The sequence below is a fragment of the Nesoenas mayeri genome (assembly GCF_963082525.1).
Source record: "Nesoenas mayeri genome assembly, chromosome: 3".
NCBI classification, from domain to species: Eukaryota; Metazoa; Chordata; class Aves; order Columbiformes; family Columbidae; genus Nesoenas; species Nesoenas mayeri.
The window spans coordinates 76,990,656-77,015,565 of NC_137544.1; the positions used below are offsets into that span (position 1 = coordinate 76,990,656).

The following is a 24,910-nucleotide window of genomic DNA, read 5'->3' on the forward strand; positions in this document are numbered from 1 at the left end:
CTCGGCTTTACCCCGATTTCGCGGGCAACAAGGCCCGATATCATCCTTCGCGCCGCCATAGCTTCGCACCACTCCTGTCTCTTCGCGGGCGATGGGCCAGCGCACTCCGCCTGCGTGGCGTCTTGCTGTCAGGCACCCGCGCGGGCGTCCTGCTGTGGTTCCCGTAGGGCGGGGGCGCCAGGCGGCGTGGCGGGCCCTCGCAGCGCGCGGGGCGGAAGCAGGTTGCCGGGGGGACGCGGCCTGGCTCGGCGGCGGCACCGGGATGAGCGGGAAGGAAGGTGACGGCGGCGGCGCGCGTGCCTCTCCCTCCTCCCTCCCCCGCTACCGGCGGCGGCTGGAGCCGGCGGCTGCGCCCCCCGCCGGAGCGAGCCGAGCTCTGCGGCCCCCTCAGGGTCGGCGCCGCCGCCGCCACCCGTAGCGCAGGGGTATGGGCCGGCGCCTCCGGGGTGTGCGGCCCGTACGCCGCCTGCCGCCGCCGAGGGGCGGTCCAGCCGCAGCCGGCGGCTGTGTGGGCCCGCGGGGCCGGTTCGGGTCCCTGAGCCGACAGGAGAGCAGGCTGAGGAGTCAGAGCAGGGGGAGGCCCTGCAGCTGGGAGAGGGTGGGGGTGTGAGGCCCTGCCCTCAGCTAGGGGTCCCCTTCAGCTGTGTCACTAAACTGCCCGTACACCAGGATAGACCACGGCTTCAGAGGCGTTATCGCCTTCCCATTTGGGCTTTATAGAGGTGTCTGAGTGTAGCTTTGGAAATCTTCATCCTTGGTGGTAAAAAAGCGATTGTTACAGGCCAAAAGCTGAGCGTGCATTAGGCCTCTGAAGTGCTTGTAGCAGTGACTGACTTAGTAAGGCAGCACTTGCTTTGCGGTGTGTGTGTTTGTTTGGCCTGGGTGGTCACACAGATCTGCTTTCAGCCAGAAAGTAGGCTCTGCAACGAGGAAGCTTTTATTTTATTTTATTTTATTTTATTTTATTTTATTTTATTTTATTTTATTTTATTTTAATTAAGGCTAAGTTATTGGTATCACAGTCTGTGGTTTTCTGATATTCAAGTTGCTGGTTATTTAGTGGAACTTCTCTCCCTATTTCTCTCTTCCCCCTCCCCACTTCAGGAGAGCCTGTTTTTTCCTGTAGTGCATTATGAAGTTTCCAACTTTTGGAATACTGCAGAGAGCTTAATTCTCTGCACTATTTCAGGGGTTGTGTTTGCAGTGTTTTCAGCTGCTACAGGAAAAACAAAACCCTGAACTCATGTCCTAACAGAAAAGAAGGAAAAAATTATTTCCAATTTCCGTTTTTAGAAAGTAACCATGCCCACTTCTGGTTTTGGATAATAAACAATCAAATTGAAACATTTTAAAATCCAGTGCTCTTCTGTAACTTTTAAGTAGCTTCCTTTTGTTCTTTTAAGGAAATTGAGAGAACTCCACATATTCAAAAAGGTATGCTTGTATTGAACAGTTTGCTGAATTCTGGCTTCTATTAGGGACACAAAGCATACAGCTACCACAAAAAGGAGGTAGTGAGAGGAAGAAATGATTGAAATGAGAATGACACAAAGAGTCAGTCCTAGGTGAAGGAAGGACGAAAGGAAGAAACATAAGGGTAACAGAACACTGGAACAGGCTGCCCAGGGAGATGTTGGAGTCTCCTTCTCTGGAGACATTCAAGACCCGCCTGGATGCATTCCTGTGTAGCCTCATCTAGCTGTTCCTGCTCCGACAGGGGGATTGGACTAGATGATCTCTTGAGGTCTCTTTCAATCCCTAACATTCTGTGATTCTGCGATTACAAAGTGCAAGTTGGTAGTAAGACACAATCCAAAAGAGATGTGTTCTGGGTGAGGGTTTGAAAAAAAAGGCTAAGGATAAGACTTATAAGGCCAGTTGAACTGAACAGCTATATCGAGGTGAAAAGAAAATGGTTAATAGGCGGAGTGCAAGGACTAAAGATAAACTTGTGTATGTGGATAATGGTAGTCTACTTAAATTATACCTTGCTGCTTTTTCTGATTACTGAAGACCCATGTCATAAATAATTACAGTAATGAAAAACATACAGTTTGAATGACTCTGTCAAGCTGAATATTTAAAATAATTTCAAAAAAAATGAGGGGAAAAAATAATCCTGTAGGCCCTTGCTGACACAAGTATTGCTCTGCAGCTGTTCCCTTACAGCAGGAGTAGGAGTAGTTACACTTATACAGTCCTAAAATTACATTCACTCCTTTGAAGGCAACTGTGAGGCTGATGTGGCTGCCGGGGAAAATGAGTTTGACAGCCCTGCCTTAGAGAAAGGAAACATAAAAGGGTGTGAAGACCTTACCAAAAAAAAAAAAAAGAGAGAGAGAGACTTGGGATCGTACCATAATCATCCATTGAGATTGGTAGGGTTTTTTTCCTAATTTTCACTAGGAATGTAGTGGAAAAAGTAGCATGCTAATATGAAGATGATGTCAGTTGGTAATAAGGTTCATCCAGTTGCCTTATTATATTCTGTAAAATGTGGCTATAGCCAGGAATGCTCTGAAGACAGCATTCTGATGCTGCTTATGTGCTGGCAAAGCTACTCTATTTTTAAATATTTATTTTTTTTCTGTGTATCTTCTATTAATAGGATCGGGTGGGTTCAGAAAACGAAAGCATGACAATTTTCCACATGGTCAAAGAAGAGAGGAAAAAGAGAATGTTAATCCATCTTCAGCTTTGATGATGTCTTTTAAATGTAAGTAAGCATTTGGAATGCCAGATTATACAAACAAGTGGTGTAGAAATTTCTAGGAAATTACTAATACATAGTGATGAAATAATCCATTTTTCTCTGAGGGATAAACTGGAAACTAGTTGGACTCATGCTTCGTACATTTAGAGCTTGTTTGGCTTTTTGTGCAATAAAGTCCTGAGAGTGGGGTGTCACATAGTTCTGCTTGACTCATGACATGCTCTGTTTTTTATTCCACCTCCTGTTCCCCCTCCTCACCCTGCTTGTGCTGAACCTGATGCAAAGCAAACTGCATAAGTGTTCAGCCAGACAAAGGGTGACTGGGCCCTTTGATGGCAGAAAACTGTAAGATCTGCAGAGATGTAATGCAACATCTGAGCCATGGGGACAAGAATAGGTGATGGCTACTTTTGGGGGTATTGAGAAGGCACTAAACTGTTGATTTCAGCTCTAGTGCATAGATGACTAAGTTACTGAAATGTAAATCTGGGTGCACTGATTTGTGAGTTGATAGATGTTTATACATGGACTTTTAAAAACCAAGTGTTTAGCTAACTAATATAGACGTGTATGTAGACATTTCAGTTTGAATGCCTTTTTAAAATTAGTCTGTATTTCAGTTTCTTTGCACAAGCAAGCTTAAACTTCCCTCCAACCAAATTGTTTTCATAGGATTTTGCACAAACCCAGATTTAAACTCCAGTAAATTTAGTTGAACTTTCTTATTAGACAAACCCTAACAAGGCAAAGTTGACCTTCAGAAGCAAAAAGCCTTGACAGAAGAAGGAAGGAGATGTGATGCAGGGAACGGATTAATTGTTGGTGTAAAATTTTCCCTGTCCCTCTTATTTTTTATGAAACTAAGGAGGGTGAAGAAGTCAGAGCTGAATGGCTGCTGTGAACGATCACTTCAATATCATATAACTTCCTTGTTTTCTTTGAAACAGATATTTCCTTTTTTTTTTTTTTTTTTCTGTGTAAATCAGCTTGGCAGATGATGAACTTTGACTCCTGAACTTTTATATTAAGTAACATACGTGCACTTGTACTTGAATGGAGTAGTGTAACTGTACTTTCAACTTTAATTTTTTACCTGCGTATTAGTTTATCATAAGGTTGCCATTAATTCAAATTGAAAATGACACTTATTTCCCTTCTACCTTATGAGATCAAGTCAGCAGCACTTGGTTAATTTCAGAAAGGATGCAAGGGACACGGTTTATTGAGCTTTTCAAAGATCCACTTTGTATATTGCACTAGTGCTTATAAGCCCCAGATGAAGACATTAGTGGTCTTTGTCTCTGCATCAGGCACAAGTGTTAAGAAAAGGTGTGCTCCAGATGGCTTATGTTTGAGAAAGCTGTGTAAGGTGAACAAGAGTGGTGCACTATTTCTGTGTATGTTGCCTGAATCTAAACAACATAATGTCTAAAATGAAATAGTTATACACATTTTGCTCTTTTTCATCTCTTTGGAAAAGTGTCATACATGAGTTGATGTGGTTATCTGTTGGCACCAAAGATTTCTGCAAAATTAATAGGAAAATGTGTTCTATAATAATGATTAATCAAAAAAACCCATGGAGTATTCAGTTACACCTTTTTTTTTTTTTTTTTTAATACTTCTTAAATATGACAGCTCTCTGATACAGAGAATGGATAGCATCTTTGTTTGTAAGGTTAAGATTTATTAAGTGTGATTTTTAATGTTCTGATTTTGCTCAACCAAAATCAATAGAGTCTGAGTCTTTGCTTTCAGTGATAGATTAGACATTCAAGTGGAGTGTATCAAGGAAAGGGCTGTGTGGTCTCAGTGTTTTAGCCTGGAGAATCCCCCAAGTTCTAACCCTTTGCAATTTTAGGCAACAGTACAGTAGGTTTTCTTGCAGTCTTTTAGGCTAGAGATTACTGTATTAGTTTACTTCAGGTCCAAACCACTTCTCAGTAATCACTAACAGGTTTAAAATCTAACATAAAAGTCTCAAAGCCACAACTGTCCAGAAGAGAATGGTGTCATTGCTAATATTGTAGATCTTCAGAATAGTGAATTTCCTGGTAGATGACACTGGTAAATGGTCATTAGAAATGTCATATATGGCATCCTATGAAGAGAAGTGGCAGTCACCCACCCTCAAATTCCTGTCATGGTGATCTGAGGGAAGATTTCTTCCTGATCATAGCTCAGTCGTGGACTTGACTCAGAATTTGGAAGAAACACACCAATCAGACATGATTAAAACATCAGTAGGAATATTTGTGACTTAGCTTTGAGTTTCAGAAGAAGGTTGGGGAGAACACAGAAAAATAAGAGGAACCAAGTTTTTATTAAGGCGATGAGAAATACAGTTCCTTTTGTAGCTTCATCTAAACTTTGCTTGCCAGCAAGCTGCTATGCTTTTCTAAAGGATGTTCACTTGTCAGACCCTTTAAAAATGTAACCTCTTAGCTCATTTTCACTGTCTTCTCGCACAGACACTTTAACACCTCAGACAATTATGAAAGAAATGTGTTGGATTTCTTATAAGTATCTGCTAATGGTTTATTTAGTGGAACAGTGGTCTATGAAATGTTAATGGTTTCTATGAAAAATTCATAATGTTCATAACCAGACAGACATCCTCTTGTCTCTGTGTTCATTGCAGTTAGGCAGAAAGCATTTACATCAGTAAGTCAGAAATCTTATTTTAAATAATTGATCTCGCTTTGTATTAGTGCTTCTAGTTCTTAGGGATATGAATATACTTGACTTTTGGCCAAGTCTAGTTGCGATGTGAAATGCAACCATTCTTTTTACTAATTGGTGCATTTTTAACAGTGTGTATGCCTTAGTCAAATGCCTTTTGTGTTTGGTTGGGGTTTTTTTGAAGACTGGTGAATGCTATTTACTAATGATTGTAGGGTTTTACTTTTTAATTTACCTTGCTGAATTCGGGTGAAATTTTAATTCAGCTTCCTGAACAGCAGTATTGAAGGCCCACAAGCAGCTTCTGTAGCACGGGCTCTCTGCTCTTGCCTCATGCTGTGTACATGTGATAACCATACTTGTTACTGTGATGATTGACTGCAGCGTTTCAGCTGGAGCTGGACACCAGGCATGATAAATATGAACGACTTGTGAAGCTCAGTCGTGATATAACTATCGAAAGCAAAAGGACAATATTTCTGCTCCACAGGTTTATCAGGTGAGTCACATTGAGCATGAAAGTGTTCATAGAAACCTAGAAACTGCCTTGCAGTGTTCTCTGTGTTTGTATTTAATAGCTGCAATGTTCTGGTGGGAAGAATTTAATCAACTTCCAATAAACATTCTTTAGGATGGATGGGAGTTAATGAATGCACGCTCCAGTTAGAGAATTGAAAGATGCTGGTTCAGGTTTCTCAGTTTGTTTTATTGGCTTATTAAACAGTATCAGAGTAGTAGAGTGTAACAGCAGATGAGAGCTTTCCAGCTTTCAGCAAGCTTGGAGAGAAGAGCATGCACCCTTCCTTCAGGTTGGTTGCATCTGCAGTTACTTCCCCATTTTTTTTTTTGCAGTCCCACTCAAGGTCATCCATGCAAAGAGGAGGTCACCTAGGTTCTGCTTACTTCAATACATACTACAACCTAAGAGGCTTTTGTGTGAGGTTCTGAGCTTCTAGATGTGTTGTCTTCTCATAGGCCTTCAAACAATCTTTGGGAGCCACAAAAAAAAAAAGGCAGAATAACAGGAAAATGTGAAACTCTGCATAGACTGTTGTATAAAATGTTTGCTGAATGTATCGAACATTGATCTTCTGCGATACATTTTTAACAGCTCTCCCTGTTCCTTTTCCTAAATTTATTTTTTGTTTTCTATCAATGCAGTTCTGCTGTAGTAGTATTTATAGTTAACTATTTATAGTTACCATGCAGTAACAGTTATAAATAGGGATTATGAAGTTGCATTTTTTTTAACTTGGTCTTATTCTGCGAAGAGGCGTTAAGATAATTCTAGTCAATGCTACAGCCTTGACTGTAAATAGCTACTCCCACTGCAGGGGCTAGATAGCTGGGAACTGGTAGAGGAAAGAATAACAAAAACCTTCTCTTTACTCCAAATTTTAGATTCCTGTTTTGTAAGACATTCCTGGGTTTGTGAGACTGGAAGCTTTCCATGCTGTATTTTTGTTTCCCTCTCCTTTGCTTTTAGCTATGATATTATTGTGGCTTTACTTTCAGAAAACTGCTTATAAATGTTTTCTCAAGATCAGTCTCTCAGTAGTTCTTTAAATAGACTGTAAACTAATATACCATATAGATTATTTGGAGGTGGGGGAGGGGAAGTTTAAAGGAAATTAGCTTAACTAAACTTTAAATGCCAAGTATATATTGTGGTTGTGAATCAGGTATTTCAGGTGTTCCAAAATAGCATAGGCCATAATTACTTCCTAAAAAAAAAATCGTATGTAGAATCATAGAATCATGAATTAGATTTTGCAATACTGTAATGTCTTGCAAAATATTTTGTGTGTTGTTTGTTTTTTTTTTTTTAAGAGGTTGAGGGACTTCTGCGAATACTGCTACTTTTCCAGAATATGTATATATTTAAGCCTTTGCCTGTGTTTCTCGTTGTTCTTACTTAAGTGATAATTAAAACTCTAGTCTGGAATAAATATAATGGTACCAAAACTATATTGCGCTGGTTGATTATTTTCATTGTAAGAATCTACAGAATTTCAGAATCTGCAATAGGTATAAATGAAAGTTAAACTGCTTCTCATTCAGGCATTGGTTTTGCTGTATTCTGAAGTTCTGGAAAATGTATTAGTTAGTAAAAGAAAATATGTTATCTTTTTTAGCTATTTACTCATGCTTTGAAAGCTGTTCTTTGAGTTTCTGTTTTATGATTGCAGTGCTCCCAATGGGGAAGAAATACTGAATGAATCTGAAGTCAAATTAGATGCTGTCCGACGAAAGATTAAGCAAGTTGCACAAGAACTGATTGGAGAAGACATGTATCAGTTCCACAGGGCTATATCTCCAGGTAAATTATTTTTAAATAGGGAAAGTACGCTATTTTGCAGTAAGCTCAGTTTCTCTTTACATAGCAATGGTTCCTCTTCATGCCGCAGGTCTGAATTTGGCACATTTCTATGGTTATAAATGAGAACTCAGATTAATCTTTGCCATTAGCAAAGTTAGCTCTGGTACTAGAGAAGCTATTGCCCTACAGTGTTCTGTGTGTGCTACAAGCATTAAATCAGTTTATATCTGTTTCTGTCACAGCTTTTTCTGCTCATCTCTGTAAGCTGCAGTCTTTACTAACATCCTTGAGATGCTGAGTCCCAGTGCTTTCGTGCCTCTTGCTGCCAAATCATATTTCTTTGCTGAAACTTTGCTGACAGTCTGAATCTTACCTAAAATTGTTATGCTTTGTTTGTGACAACATATAAGTAAAATATGTATCTGCTTCTTCGACATCTTGATCATGGTATACAAGCGTCTCACGTTTATCAGTCTTGTTTTAAACATATTGCAATCCTGTGTATCTTTCCTTATTCAGGAAATACTTCTTCAGCTGATTTGCTAAACTGGCAGTAAGTACATCTGTGTAGTTTACAAGACAAATAGTGCACGGGTTAACTTGTACTTATGTCTTACACAAACTTAAGTTTGTTAAGGTGAGCCAGCTCATAAGTGAAAGCCCAGTTTGGCACTTCTGGAGGAGCTTGCCATGCTAGTCTTCAATGGCTCTACTTAAGTTCCATAAGTCCTCTTACCTGTGGTGCGTTGGGCTATTCAAATTAAATGTAAGTAGTTATTCTTAGAAGGACAATTTAGGATTTGTGTGCATCTTGCTGCTATTTATAGCTCAGTACTGTAATGAAGCAATGGAAAGAAAGAGAATTCAAAACTCCAGCACTATGGATGACCTCAAAGTGTCAACATTACTAGTCCAAGTCTATTATGAGTATCTTGAAATGCTGAAAGTTGTGTTTGGATTATCATTTTAAATAGTGCTTATAAAGCTGAAAATTGAAAATCCTTGCATTCGGTTTTATGAACAAAAAATTTTGGAAGCTTCATTGAGACTTGTAAACCCTGTCTGAATAACCCCTGAAGGTTGTAGTCCCATATGAGTCATATAATGCAATCTATAGAACGACACTTGTGGTCTGCTACCTCATGAATCTTTGAGACCTCATGATACAAGCTGTCAGCCTTGCTGTGTAAGCAAAATTATTATTGGGTGACCAGCATCAGCTGCTTCACCTCAATTGTCTGTTTTCTTAGTATGTGGCTTTGTGTGGGCAAGTTCAAAGAGGCATACCTGCATCTATTTTTACCAAGGGGCAGCTTGCCTGGAATTAGCTTGCATTTTTCTCAGATGTAAGAGTATGCCTGCATAGCAGATATATGGAAAGAAACTTATCACACTGTAATGTCTGTGTGTACCCATATCTTATAAAGTGAGTGATGAAACCTGCTGCTAGGTTTCTACTGCCAGATTCTCTCCTCTGAGTAAAAACAAACAAACAAAAAGAATTAAAAAATACACATTTTCCAATCTGAAAAGTTAGATTTTGATATTTTTTTGATTTTTTTTTTTTTTTTTTACATCAAAGATATGTAAACTTAAGCTAGCCATAGAAACCTGAAATTAAATAAATTAATGAAAAAAATTCTGTTTGGGTTTGCTTTGTGTCTTTGGTAAATACTCATACACAGTCCATAACACCGATTCTCCTGCATAACTTGTTAAAGATATCTGTTAATATCAAAATGGGCTTGAATAAACTCTTTAGGAAACAACTGAAAATATACTATTAGAAACAATTCAGCATTTCTAAAATTTTTCCCCAGTGTTTTAAATCTCAGCCTCTTAAAATGACTTAAGATGTATTTGTCCGTTGTGGAGCAGACCAAATTACTATAGATCTCTAGCAGAGGAAGTTATGGGCCTGCTGCATGTGTATGACTCCTCAATGCCTCCACAGCTACATAATTAATAGAATAGAGCAGAATAGAATATTTCAGTTGGAAGGCACCTACAATGATCATCTAGTCCAACTGCCTGACCACTACAGGGCTGACCAAGATAAAGCATGTTATTAAGGGCATTGTCCAAATGCCTCTTCAACACTGACTGGCTTGGGGCATCCACCATCTCTCTAGGAAGCCTGTTCCAGTGTTCTTTTCTGTCTCAGTAAAGAAATGGCTCTGAATGTCCAATCTAAACCTCCCCCAGTGCAGCTTTGAACCATTCCCATGCATCCTATCACTGGGTACCAGGGAGAAGAGCTCAGTACCTCCCTCTCCACATCCACTCATGAAACTGTAGAGAGCAATGAGGTCACCCCTCAGCCTCCTTTTCACCAAACTGGACAAGCCCGCAGTCCTCAGCCGTTCCTCACAGGACATTCCTTCCAGCCCTTTCACCAGCTTTGTTTCCCTCCTCTGGATGCATCCAAGGACCTTCACATCCTTCTTGAACTGTGGGGCCCAGAACTGCACACAGTTACATACACAACAGCACATCCCTAACACTTGCATGAGACTTCAGTGAGATGTCATAAAGAATTTTCTTACTACAATCTTAAGACAACTGAAGAGAATGAATCTTATTGACCTCTCTAGATAAAAAGGAAGGATGACAAAGAGGTATTAATACACTAAATAATAAGAGGGAGAAGAAGTAGGATCTGCTGTTCATCTTTCCAGCAATTAGATATGCAGTCTCTCAAACAAATGCTTGACCCTTGTGGTTTTGTGGACAGACCTAAAAGATAAGAAATACGCAGCCCCACATAGCATTTTTACAGTTAGAACTAGGAATGGCTCTACTTTTAACTTTTTCTTGTGTTCAGGTGACACCGGTGAGTGGCAAGTCAGTGAAACCTCATCAGCTGCATAATACTGCTCAGCCCTGAGATCTCCTCGTTGTTTCTGTAATTAGGTAGTTCTTGCCTCATTAAGAAGACTGTATATAAAATCTGACTGAAATAAGTTGCCTTCATTCCATTTCTGTAGGTCATCTACAGCATCTACTTAAATTCTGGCTCTTCTATATGATGCTTCTCTGTGAGGAGAGTTTGTGCCAGCTGGTATTCATTGAGCATGTTTTGTGAGGGTGCATGTTAGAACATACCTGTCACTGGGAAGACAGGGAATACGTTTAGGCATTGTTTAAATGAGCTTATGTGTATAACAAGTATGAAGTGTAAACCTTTAGCCAGAAGTTTATTCTTACCTTGTTCATTGAATTCTCCACTCCAGTTAGTCATTGGGATGGCAAAAAGAAGAAATATGCTTAAAGACTTGTAGATCTTGATTGTACTGAAGCTAGGTTAAGGAGGTGTCAGAGATGTGAAGATGCTTGATGTCCGAATTGTGAAGCTGCGATAGAAAACCTAGAGACATGAAGAGTGAAGGGACAGTTAGATGAAGAGAAACTGTAAGAGGGAGTGCTTTATTTCCCCTACCCCACACTGTTTATGAAGAACTGTAATTGGGATGGAAGCAGTGATAAGGGTTAAGAATGTTGCTTTTAGTTTTGTTTTTAAGTCTAGTGTTCTTTAATTGTTCCTTTGCTTTTTTTTTTTTTCCCAGTGGAAAAATCTTGTGTGCCTTCTTGAAACTAAATTTAGCTAGGAACAGTGCTAAATTTTTTGTCTTTATGTATTTCCTAGAGCTATAAGTCTTGACCTTCCTTTTACCTAGTTTTCAATTTTGATTTTGTATTTTGAAGAAATTCTGGAGAACTACTTAAAAAGGCTTTTCTGAACAAAAATGTAGCCATTAACTGGTTTTTTTTCTTCAAAAAAGAATAAAGAAACGCCTATGTCCCATATCTCAAAAGCAGCATGTCCAATTAACCTCAAACTTCCTAAAAATATTCTCCTTTGTCTTGAAACCAAACATGAAACATCCTCCTGTTCCCCACCCTACCTCTCACAGAAAGAGTAAAAGGGATTGAAACTGGGTTGATAATGGAAACCATCATAGCAGCCCTAACTGGGGAATCATGACTGTCTGTATAAAAAAGCTGCCTAATACGTTTTGTTCAGTATAATAGCTGTTAGCCTATAAATAGAAGAGTACTATGAGTATAATGCTTGGGAATATTGTTTGCCACTTGTAATTGTTAAATGCTTTTTTTGGGGTTACTCCAAGCAGTTGTTCTTTTGACTTGAAGATAAAACAATTCTGGCAGAGCACTAAAGGAGTTTCATGCTTTCCCTCATTAAGAATAGTGCTAATGGCACGCAGGACATTTCCCCAAAGGACACTTGCATGAGCTCAAACACTGAGTATAGCACTAATTGAACAACAACAAAAACTGATGACTGTTTTCTACACATTTCTTAACAGTACAGATTGTCCCAGGGGATGATTAAACAAGCAAACAAAGAGATACTGAAATAATGAAGTCTTTTTTTAATGTAGAGCTCTTCATTTGTTATGTTAGAATGTTCTGCTTTGTTGATATTTTTAAAGCTTTAATATTTGTAATATAGAATTCCTGCTCCTTTGCCCCACTTAGCAGTGTATACCTTATATATCCTGTGAGGAAATGTGTACTGTTGCTTTAAAATAGTTGTGAGACGCTGAGCAAGGAAAGGACTGAAAAAGATTGTATGAATTTATGGAGGAGAGGAAGAACGTTTTCAGGATTTTATCTATGTATATATGTGCGTTTGGGTATATAACTCTAAAATACCAAGGCAAATATCAATAGTATACAGAAAAGACCCATACCTGCCTTAAGAACAAGAAGGAGACTGCTCTGCAACGTGTTAGTGTTCCTGGAATTTTTCTAAGCTTGTTCTAAATCTATGCTGCATAAATGCAAAAATTGTGTAATGCAGAAGGAAACTAAGAGTTGCTTGATAGGTTGGCATTGGGTGGGATTGAATGGACTAACATGATTTTGTTAAATGAAATCATAGGTCCTTACAGTGAGGTCATTAGATTCTGCTAGGACCAACTATGGATGTGGTATTATCATCATAGCCGATAGCCATGCTTAAGACAAAATATGGAATGAGGAGCCCATAATTCTTCTGGAGCTTCCTCAGTAGCGTGGCGCAGAGTGATGAGAGTAGATGCAACTTCAGCATTGCTGGCTGACCTTTCTGTTTGCTATGCGCCTGTGGGAGCAGCAGTGGTGAGTGGAGTGATGGGCACTGAGAAGCTCATTAGCTCTTTATCATGTCTGCACTTGCCCTCAATAGGATTAGATGATGAGGCTGTAAAATGTCAGCACCTTGTTGAAACTATCGCTCTGTGACTGCTTCTGCTGATGCTGACGTGGGAAATTCTGTGTAAAAGTTCAGTGTTGAGGCAGTCTAACACATCATTTATCTTGTGCAGGCACTGCTTGTGTTCTGAGAGAATGATATAATGGAGCTTATTTCTGTGTCCTGCCTTACACCATTTGGAGTCACATTAAACGTGTAATCATACTGCAACAAACTGCACTGCTGGATTGGACCAAGCCAGTTAAGTCTGTGTGAGTGAAAAGAAAACATTTTAATTGTGCTGGAATGCTGTTTTTTAATGGCAGTATGTAGGACCAACAGACATGGTGCTCTAAGAAGTGTTGTGGAAATGAGTGAGGTCCATCCAAGCAGGCCAAATTTAGGTTACATTGGGGTTTTTTGGTATTGTATGAAGGGTTCAGATTAGAACATTAAATAGTTCCTCTAGTTTATGATTTCTGTCTTACTTGTTTTTTCATTCTTTCATTCTTTTTCACTTGTAACATGGAAAGAATATCTCATACTTGAGCTGTGCTAGCTACCTTTGTATTTATAAATACCTGTGTATTTCTGGAATAATACCAAGGCAAAGAACTATACTGACCATCAGGAACAGCAGAAATAGGACTGTTTTCTTCTTAAGAAAGTTTGAAAACTGTAATAAAAATAAGTGACATTTAATCATAGGTTGGTGATACAAAGGAAAAGCTTTTTACCGCATGAGGAAGGTATCATGAATTGTAAATGTCTCACCCAGGAAAAAACTTGAATACACCTAAAACTTGAAAGGAAAGCTGTCCGTGAAGGAAGCAATCAGGTTTCTGCAAGATGGTGAGAAAACATAGTAACACAGGAACAGGATGTAACTGAAGAATTCAAGTTCATCTCTTTGCTGTTGTGGGTGAGAGGTAAAATGCCAGAAATGGAAACAAAGTTTCCTGATTATACCGGGAAAATTGACGGAATTTGCAGTGAATAAGCTAATATTTATCAGATCTAATTTTGTTAATTTTTTTGTTTCTCTATTTTTGTTACTTTCTCTGTTTCTCTGGTGTTCTTCCATCACCAAGTATGCCAACAAACTTTGTGAAACTGATTTTCTTCACCATGCAAGTTGTTTATTTGAAATTCGATACCTTCAGCTTGTTGAATTTTACTGCCTTTTGGCTATTTCTGGTTCATGCCTCTTAACAAGGGTTAAATTCAGCAGGAGCTGTTGAGGGCACCCTAAGTCCATAAGAGAAGCCCTATACAATACAATCTTTTAAAAATGTGTGCTGTGGATGGGGCCAAACGAGGATTGTCCTTTCCTAGTTCTAACTTAAGACCTAACTGTCCTAAAGTCCTGCAGTACTATTATGGTAAATACTGCAGTTATATGAGAATCTGGGACTGCTAATGTTGTTTGTCTCTCAATTCAATTTCATAGCTAGCAAATGGAGGAGACCTTGTGTTCTGGCTCAGGAATTTTTTTTCGACCCTGCAGCTGTTAAGATCAGTCATTCACAGACCAGATCTCTCCAGCCATTACAGGAGCCAAGTGCAGGTGGAACATGAGAGGAGACCCAGAAAAATCTATGAACTTTTTTTGTTTGTTTAAAATCACACAGGAGAATGTGTCATAGAGGAACTCCATTGCAGGAAACAACTAGCATAGTGCATTGTGGTTAGAGTTTTGTTTTTCAGTCATATGGTGAGAAATAGGGGTTGCTAGGTGGCGATGTACCTTTTTACTGTCTCATCAGATCTATATTTATGAGGATAAAGGGCCATTACTGATAGTTCAGATGTGCTGGTGAGTTGGGGCTGTTGCATGGAAACAACATCATCTTGAGGAGGACTTTGGGGTTTGAACTGAAGAAGCTGTGTTGTGTTAGGTGCTCTTCCTTCTTTGACCATTGAGCATCCAGGCTAAGTCAGAGATTTCTTTCTTTGGTATCTTGAACACTTGCCCTCAAGGTTGTTAGTAGTGTAAAATTTGCCATATAACTGAATTACTTTAAAAACTTTGTATCAATTATCAGGGCAATTGGAGGTAGTCAGAGAGATCAGGAAGGCTGCTTTTCACAGGACTAGGTGCTTTGTTTGTTTGTTTGTTTAAGAACTGGTGTAGAACATTGGTTGCCACAAAAAAACCCAAAACACAGCACCCCTCAAAACAAAAAATTTGGTTACAAAAGTAACTGTGGTACATCCTCTTCAAGTAGGAGCAAAATGAGAGCTTGTGAATTTCTCATCCACAATAAGCCATTTACAAAAAAAAAGAAAAACCCTAGCATTTGTCATATGTTCATGTGTTTCTAATAACAATAACAAAAAGGCTCAATTAAACTCATCTCTGCAATGAGAGATTAAAATATTCTTTGCAGTTCTCTGCAGGGGTTTTGTGCCTCTTGGGGGAAATAATTTAACTCTCACAGGCACCCATGCCTATTAAATACGTAACCTGTCTTTGTTTCTGTAGTTATTTGGAACCTTTGACTTCATGATCACTATCAGTAAAGCAGTTGGATTGCTTCACAGCCTCGGTTTTAGTTTAATTATTTAAGTTTTTATCACTTGTGGGTGGAAAGAGACCTGTGAATCTTAGGAGTCATTGCCAAGCCTGCAGAGAACTTAAATGGAAAAGACTGAGGCATGAATTGTCAGTTTCATCTGAAGAGGATGCTGACTCTAAAGCAAAATTATTTTATACCTGTATTAATACTTTTAAATTTTATTGCTTGCACTTCTTTTAGTTGATGCACCTGATCAATTATTTGCTTATTTGACCAGTTCTCCCTTTCATTGATCAATATGCCTGTAGAAGTGGGTTCTTGAAGTTTACCATCCTTCCTATATTCTGCAGAGCTTAGTGGTAAGGGCTCTCCAGTTTAACTCTGGACTTTCTCAGTTTGGGATTTCCATAAGAATATGACTGCTTTTTCTGGGTTTGTGGTATTTCTTAGGTTTGTGGTGTGTGCGGGTGTTTGTTTGTTTTTAATCAGAGTGTAACTTGCAAGCCTAAACACCATGATAAGATAGAGCTGTGGCTGTGCTGTTCTGATTTTGCAGTGAATTTGCAAGTGGGTAGATTGACATGACCTGCCCTGCACTTAATGTGTCCCACCCTTCATGTAGTGGTCCTGGAAGAAACTTGCTGTGTATATTTTCCTACCATCTTTCTAGTGGCTGCTCTTGGCCTATGATTCCTGCTGCACAGTTTAGGGCAAGAGCTGGGGAAGAGAACACAGGTTGTCATCTGCTTGTGTCCTACCTGTCAGCACAGGATGCTCTGTGGACAAAAAGATGCAGTGCAAGAGGAAAGGAAGAGGACTAAGGGATAGAAGGAAAAAGAGTTTGAGAAGAAATAGGGAGAGAAGCAGCTTATTTGAGAAGATGGTGGGTACCATTGACATTGCTAACCTTAAGAGCTAGAGACACGAAATCCGTTTTAACCCATTTTTTAACTGTTGAAGGAAGAAATGGCACAAACAAAATTTTAGGAAGATGCTTTCATATCTTATTTGATCTGTCATTCTGAGTTAAAACTTCCATGCATGCATGTGTGTCTCGGGTGGAATTAGATTTTGTTTACCCCAACCTGACTCCTGAAATTAAGGAACTTCTATTAATTACTCATTTTTTAAGTAGAACTATCTTTTCCTACCACTTACACATTCATTTCACTCTTGGATTGAGTGCTTGAATTACCTATTTTTTCGAACAAGCCTGATTTCTTGCTAAGTTTCTTAGGGAAACTGCTTAACAGTTCTTTCTCAGAACTTGTGTATGTCGATAGGATAGATGTCTTGAATATCAGCTGAGACAGCTGGCAAAAAAAATGCACAAACTTTCAGCATAAAATCTCCTCCTTTATAGCTAATACGTGCTTGGAAGTTATCTCAGTATAATTTTCTAGTTCTCACGTGGAAAATAAATTTTCAAAATACAGAAGGAAGCTGTTATACTGGGTCACTGTAACTTGTCACTAGTACAAGCTATTTGTATAGAGTAAATGTAATAAAATATCAAAATACTTAAACATTTTGTTACCTTACATCTATAATTTTAAGAAGTGCTAGTAGAAGTAATGCAATGCTTTTAATTGAGATTTTTGGTCTGCGTACTAAAAAAAAAATACATAAAAGGCCGTCTTACAAACTGTTCCATTACTGGCAGCTCAATCCATAAATAAGCCAATTTTGGAATACATCCAAAACAAGAGCATAAGGGGAAAGGTATTGTTGGATGTTGTAGTGAAATGGGATGGAGTTTTTCACCTTGGGGATTATTTGCTGGAAATAGCGGATGTCCTACCATTAAGCTAAAACATAACATGTTTAAACATCCTTCTACCTGCACGTGGAAACACCTTATTTCAAGGTCTTGGGTCACTGAAGTGTCATGTTATGGCTACTTCGGGAAGAAGGACTTTAAAAAGAAAGAAAAAAAAGTCAAATAGGCATATTTTTTGCAAAGTAGTTGTAAACAGGATTTTTTTACCCGTCTATTTGTAATGGTATCAACTTTAAATGAGCTTTTATAAAGCTTACTTCTAAATAGTGATAGATAGATAGATTCCCTAACCATGAAAAGGTGACACTAAATGACAAACCAGACTCTGTGTGTAGCATTCACATGGTGGTGTTAAACAGAAGTAGTGAAGAGAAGAGTGGAACATGTCAGCTACGGTGGGATGGTGGGAGGAAGCAAAAATGCATGTGTGTGTCTATACATACATATAAGTATGTCTATAAAAAACAAACAAAAATAAATGAACAGTGGAGCCAAACACTTATCCTGGAAGAGGACAAAGTGTGTGTGGAGAAGTAGTAAAGTCGACTGATCTGAAACTGAAAGTTATGATTGATTGAGTAAGCTGTTTACCAAAAAGTTTGAGGGCTGATTTGATCTGAGAACTTGGGAAAATGACAAGATGATTCTTCATATGTGGTAGTCTTTTCTTTGGATAGCAGAGAGACAGTCTCACAGATGTTGTCATGTTGAGTGCTGCTGTATCTGGTGGCTCGCAGCTTATCCACAGAAAAAGCCAAAGTTTGTAATTAATTACTGGCCGTTACATCAGAGGGTAAGTAAGGAAAAGAATGGGTGATGAAGTCTACCTCTCTGCAGCTTCTGGAGTTATTTATCTTAGAAGATCCTGAGTAGCTTTTATCTAGTATTCTTCCATTGCTTGTGCCCGGCATGCTTTACCTGAATGTAGTTGATTAAATTATTGTATTTAATTGGCCTCGCAGTTCCCTCTGTGTGTTCTGGTTTGTGAACAACAGTACTGAGTGTAGCTTTGGTTGCTGGATGTTTATTCTGCTTTTCCCAGTGCTGCTGTACAGAAGCATAAAGAGTGCAGGCTGAATTGCCTTTCTGAGTGGCCTCCACTCACCTTGTAAATACATATTCAAAAGGAAAAAATGCAGGTCACTCATCACATTTTTGTGATTGCAGTGTGGAAAATTGCCTACAGTTGAATTTTCCCTTGAAGTTACCTCTATTTTTTTCTGGGATATTTCCACCCTCATCTGTTATTTAAATTCATGTTCTCTTTGATTTAGACTTCCTTTAATCCAGATGAGGTCTGAATTTGCTGCTTCCTCCATATCTCTATAGGCTGAGGTTCTGGCCCTGTAGAGGTCAGTTGAGGATTTAAAGATTATTTTAACAGAACCAGGATTCTACTTCTGATACCCTTGGTCACCTCCACATTTTCTCACTTTGCTCAGTGGAAAAAATACTGTCTAATCCTGGCCCTCTTGCAACGTGATATGGCACTGTCACCTCTTTGCTTCTCTTGAAATGAAACCATCCCTTTAAAATGGTTCAGAATGCCTCTGCTGGAGCCATCCCTGCGACGTTACAATCAGTTCCTTTAACATCCTCCCTTGGTGCTTTCTCTGTCCATGGCTCAGATGCGCACATGCGTTGGTTTTTGTCTTCAAAAATTTCAGTATGGTCCTACCGTGGATGTTTGTTCCAGGTTTGGCTTTTTTTGTGTGTGTGTGTTTTTTTTCTACGAAGAGTGTCAGCTTCAGCTTTTGGCTTATGAACTTTTCCCACATGCTTTCCCAAATCTGCTCTCTGCACGTAAGGAAAAACGGACAGAAGCTGCAAAATCGCTGTCTGAACACTCAAGCTCTTTTTTAGATCTCACCTTTGCTGTAATGCATACAGAAAATCACCATGTGCTAAGTAGGTAGTGAGAGATAATTGTGGCAAGTGGCTGCAGATGGCATACAAATTTACGTCTATTATCTCATATTTTATTTCCTTGTGAGCACGCCAACTCCTTATTCCCTTACATGCCTTGTTTTTAGAGCATAAGTTCTTTCACACAGAGCTGTTGTTCAGTTGGACATCACAGCCCTGTCTGATTTTTGTTTTTTGGTCTGAATTTGTAATAAAATAATAGATGCTTTATCCTGAACATGAGTTTCACCTAACCTGCATGTTTGAAGGAACCTTTTCACTAACTCCCACAAAATAGAGAAGCGGGAAATTCAGTTTTAAATGAGCATCTACTGTTGCTGGTAAGATAAACCAAGCAAACTTAGTTTTCTTTATATGTGTTTTTTTGATAGGTGAGCTACCTCCCTTGCTTTTGATTTATTTGCAGTCTGTTTCTCTGCATTGTGTCTTGTGTCTTTGTCAATGTGTAGAATAGTAATCTGCACTCCAATCATACAAATGTTGTATTTTAAAAGCTCCATTATCATAGAATCACATAATAGTTTGGGTTGGAAGGGACCTTGAAAGATCACCTAGTCCAACCTCCTGCAATGTGCAGGGGCATCTTCAACTAGATCAGGTTGCTCAAAACCCTGTCCAGCCTGGCCTGGAATGTCTCCAGGCATGGGGCATCCACAGCTTCCCTGGACAACCTGTTCCAGTGCCTCACCACCCTCATTGTAAAAATTTCTTTCTTATATCTAGTCTAAGTCTTACCTCCATTAATTTAAAACCATGACCCTTTGTCTTATCGCTACAGGCCCTACTAAAAAGTCTGTTCCCATCTTTCTTATAGGCCCCTTTTAGGTACCGAAAGACCTCAACAAGGTCTCCCTGGAGCCTTCTCCAGGCTGAACAACCCCAAATCTCTCAGCCTGTCCTCACAGCAGAGGTATTCCATCCCTCTCATAATCTTTGTGGCTTCCTGTGGCCCCTCTCCAACAAGTCCATGTCTTTCCTGCACTGAGGGCTCCAGAGCTGGATGCAGGACTCAGGTGGGGGTCTCACCAGAGCAGAGGGGCAGAATCACCTCCCTTGACCTTGGGTCAATACGATTGGCCTTCTGGGCTGCAAGTGCACATTGCTGGGTCATGTCCAATGTTTCATCCACCAGTACACTCAAGTCATTTTCCACAGGGCTGCTCTCAACCCCTTCAACCCCCAGCCTGTGTTGATACTGGGGGTTGCCCTGACCCAGGTGCAGGACCTTGCACTTTGCCTTGTTGAACCTCATGAGGTTCACACAGGCCCACTTCTCGAGCTTGTCCAGGTCCCTCTGGATGACATCCTGTCTCTCAGGTGTGTCAACTGCATCACTCAGCTTGGTGTCATCCAGAAACTTGCAGAGGGTGCACTCAATTCCAATATCTGTGTCATTGATGAAGATATTAAACAGTACTGGTCCCAGAGTGGACCCACGAGGGACGTTATGAGGAGCTGCTGTTTGGTATGTTTCTGAGAGTAACTTTATACTGATACTACAAAAGGTTCTGAATAAAAAGTGCAGTTGGAGTAAAAACTTGAAAATGTTTATTTGCTGTGTTCTTGGTCTGGTTTCTGTACTTGAGAAGTGTGCTATATTAAATGGTGTTTCAATGCTATTTCTGGGTTATCTTAGTTTTCACTTTTTGCTAGTAACCTTAAAATATTCTCACTTAAAAGATTTCTTAAAAGAAATAATTGTGAGCATGGATCATTGCTGGAAAGTTCAAATCATTAGCTTAATTCTTCTGCTATTCTTGCAGGGCTTCAAGAGTATGTTGAGGCAGTCTCATTTCAGTATTTTATCAAAACACGATCTTTGATTAGTGTTGAAGAGATCAACAAACAACTAATATTTACAGCAGAAGACAGAGAAGAAACAACAAACATGGTAAAAGTTTTTCTTTTCTCACGTGACAAACATCTTTCTGGGATGGAAATGCAATGAGTAGGCTTAGTCACATTTTTAGCATCTGATTAAATAAGGCCAGTTAGTGGAATGGTATTAGATATATGGCTGGGCTTTGACTCACTGGTTCAAAACATGCTTTTTATTCTGACAAGTAGTAAACTAAATCTGTGGGATACAAGTTTATACATTTCACATCCTTTTTATTCAGAGCAAACTGAACTCCTGGTAAGGGCAAAGATCCAGGGCAGTGAAATACTAGCAAACAAATGTGGATGAGGGATTTTTGATGGCTGGGACTGCCAGCAAGTCCTATTGGTGTATAGTGATGTAGCAAAAGTTGGGGGAGACGAATTCAAAGCAGGATGAACTCCATGAATTAAATCTTGCTGAACAGGAGGCACGGTATTCAGCTTCTGTTAAAATGCATTGCATATGTCTTAGCTTGACCATTTTTACTTTCCTGGAGTCAATCATGATGCCTCCCCTCAGAGGACGAGTTTGTGTCCCATCACACCTTAGCCCTGATACCGTATCTGCTGTTTCTTGACTTGCTCTTACTCCTACCCTGCCTTAAATAGAACTTTCTTGCATAGGGACAAACTACTGCCTCTGACCACAGTAAACTGGGCACAGTTTGATTGTTTACAGGGGACAAAAGACAATTTTGTAGTAATATACATAAACGTACACGCAGAGCATATGCTACTCCTTTAGATGAATTACCAAGTCTGTTTCTGTTGAAGAGATCCTGCTGTAAAGCACTTTTTATCTTTCTTCATTCTCTTGCTAAGATATTTGCAAAGAAGCCAAGTTTTTAGCATAAGTTCATTTGCTCTTCCCAGAGCAAATTGTGCCATTGTGGCACACTTGTTTTAACAAATTGTGAAGTTGATAACTCCTGCAAAAATGCCTCTGACCACATTTGTGAATTTGGGTGGCTAGCATATTATGGGAACAAGAGAACAGAAAGAAACCTGTGTTCTCTCCCAAGGTACCAGTATTTTAGCAAGAAAAAGTATTGAATACTTGGATATAGGAGCAAACCTGTAACTTCATGATGAGTTTTCTTCAACAAGTATTTCTTTGCCCATTTTAATGAGTTCAGTTGATATAAAATGGATCTGAGAACAATACTTAGCAGCTTCTTGTAGAAGATATGTTTCGAAATTCAAGATGCCGTTACAAAATGTGATTTGTTTTCATAATGCAGACTCTTTTTGATTCTTGTTTGCTTTGGTAGCTTTGGACAGACTGTTTAGGGAAAATTTAAATCTATTAGACTGAGATCTGTCAGCCAAAAAAAACCCACCCACAACTGCAACTAAATGTTGGTACAAAGGCATGATAATTCTGTTTGAAAATAGTGATACTAAAAGCAGGGTACGTTTATTGTGCTTGCCAGAATGGAAATCACATCTTGAGCAGAAATGATGCTTTCATACCTTCTAGTATGCTGGAAGGAGATTAGTACTTCTGATATCAGACCATGTGGAAGTGCCGTGCAATTCAGTTTTCCGGAGTGTTTTTAATTCCCAGTTATGTTACATAAGTTAATGTATGTTTGAACCATGATAGACTGGTTTTTTTGTAGTTTTCTGTGCTGGATTTTGTTCTGTTCTATCCTCAGACCTCCAATTCCCACGATAAACAACCACACACTTGCAGCCTGAAGGTGACGCCCGTAGATTACCTGCTGGGAGTGGCTGATCTGACTGGAGAGCTGATGCGTCTGTGCATCAGCAGTGTTGGAAATGGTGACATAGACACGCCTTTTGAACTGAGCCAGTTCTTACGTCAGATTTATGATGGTTTTACTTTCATTGGCAACACTGGACCTTACGAAGTATCTAAGAAGCTGTATACCTTGAAACAGAGTCTGGCAAAAGTAGAGAATGCCTGCTACACGTTAAAAGTACGGGGATCTGAAATCCCAAAGCACATGCTGGCTGATGTATTCTCTACCAAAACTGAATTGATTGACCAAGAAGAGGGTCTTTCTTGAGAAGACTGTTGCAACTCAGAAGAGAAGAGGACTTAGAGAAAGCGTTTTGCTATGGTTTGTGGGATTTTGACCCTTCTCAAAGCTTTTTAGGTAGAGACATTTTTAGTTTTATCTATGAGAAGGTTGTTTGCAGCGGTAATTTGTAACCAAAAATACTTTTATGATGTGCAAGAGAACAAATGTTTGACTGTGTCCCCTTGCTATGGAGTTTCCTGTATTGCTCCATTGTATCTTCTTTCAGAATGACCAAAATTTCCACTTCACTCTATGCTGGTGACTGTCAGTTGTGTGAGTCACCTCAAACTGTTGTGGTTGCTGTTATCAGTTTTCAGCAAGCACAGCAGTGGAAAAAAAAATTGTTAGGTACTGTTATTTTGCATTATCCACAGGTTTCTGCTGCCCCCTGTTTTCTGAGTGTTTGGATTCTATACTCATGTCATACTTAAAACAATGCTCCTATATATGTGTAAGTTCATCCCTTGACTTGAAACTGAGGTGATCTCAAAGGTGCCATGCTACTTAAGTTTTGTCTGATTAATGCTTTTGTGCATGAAACTGAAACTAAGTCAACTATTCACTACTTGATAATGAAGCTAATTGCACCAGGTGAATAGTACTACAGACTCATTGTTTTGGGGCTCCATTTAAATTGAGCTCTGTTCAAGTTAACACTGGGAGTTCGCAGTTTTGACTTGAGCTAGAAAATACACACACACACACACAAGAACTGTGGAGTGTATTGGTTTACATTTTCTGTGATACACTTTAATGCAGAATCTGACATCTTTCTGTTTGTAGACAAAAGCACAGGACCTACCAAGTATGTTTAACATGAATAATTTGGTGTTAGGACAAGCAGTTTTTGGCCAAAACAAGTGCAGTGTGATGTTGGAAGAGTGTTCTCTGTTGTTTGTGCTGCCCTGAGGACCTCCAGTGGGATTGAACTGGTATAAGTGAAAAAGGGCTAGCCAAGCTTTGAATATCTGTTTGCAGGAACTATATCATATGCATGTTCCTATGGAAAGGAAATTGCAAACAGAAAAAAGGCAGACATTCTGACTTCCATGTTTATCTTTGAGGTGGGTATGTCACTATTGGCAAAAAATCAGGGCTTTCTGCTGGTGTCTGAAGTTATGAAACTCTGATAATGTACATTATGCTAAAGGAAAACAGATAAAACAACATGATCTTTAGACTCCAGGAAATAGGCCTCCCAACTGCAATTGAAAATACTGCATGTTTTTTATTTCCACTTCCATATGCTGTGATACTGCCAATATTTTTCCCATGAGCATGTCCTGAGTAGCTGGGATTATCTGATATATGGACAGGAATGGGTGAATACAGTTCTGTCACATTTTTCCGCTGTTTCCACAGAAAGCAATATGTGGTGGGTTGAAAAAGGAGTGGCTTTTTTCCTATTGTTTAATACTATTTTTTACAATAAATTCTGAAAAGCAATCACTGCCTGTACGTTGGTCCTTTTGCCTGTCAGTCCCAGCAGTAGATAATGGTGTGAGTTTCCCACTGTGCAGTACTTGACTTGGAAATTTCACTCTATTCCTAAATTCATACTTTGATGGGCACTTTACAACCCTGAATCCCTTTTTTTTTTTCTCCCTAATTTTATTCTGTGAAGCCTAAAACTAGTTAGAATAGAAACTTCGTGTGATCATCTTGAATTTAAAAAATGCAAAGGATTCAGATGCCGAAACAAATTTATCACTGGAATAAATCTGCAACCGTACCCACATTTTTACATATCTCCTTGTTTTCTCTCTGCCTTTTTTTTTTTTTTCTGATGGGAGGAGGGGAAAAAAAAGGAGAAGGATACTTGTTAATAAAGAATGGTTAGTTTT

At 39.3% G+C, this 24,910-nt stretch overlaps 1 protein-coding gene across 4 annotated transcripts; it reads left to right on the forward strand.

Moving 5' to 3' along the window:
* The first annotated feature begins 230 nt into the window (after positions 1-230).
* Positions 231-24,638, forward strand: TSNAX (translin associated factor X). 4 transcript variants are annotated; one of them, XM_080342272.1, is made up of 7 exons: positions 231-278; positions 1,404-1,434; positions 2,609-2,716; positions 5,780-5,894; positions 7,585-7,715; positions 20,901-21,028; positions 22,677-24,638. In XM_080342272.1, the coding sequence occupies exons 3-7, from the start codon at positions 2,701-2,703 to the stop codon at positions 23,049-23,051; spliced, it is 765 nt and encodes a 254-aa protein (XP_080198398.1). In that variant the 5' UTR covers positions 231-278; positions 1,404-1,434; positions 2,609-2,700; the 3' UTR covers positions 23,052-24,638. The 4 variants fall into 4 exon arrangements, with proteins under 4 accessions (XP_080198398.1, XP_080198397.1, XP_080198399.1 ...); XM_080342271.1 differs by lacking the exon at positions 1,404-1,434 and having other exon boundaries at positions 234-278; XM_080342273.1 differs by lacking the exons at positions 231-278; positions 1,404-1,434 and adding an exon at positions 1,727-1,744.
* The last annotated feature ends 272 nt before the right edge of the window (positions 24,639-24,910 follow it).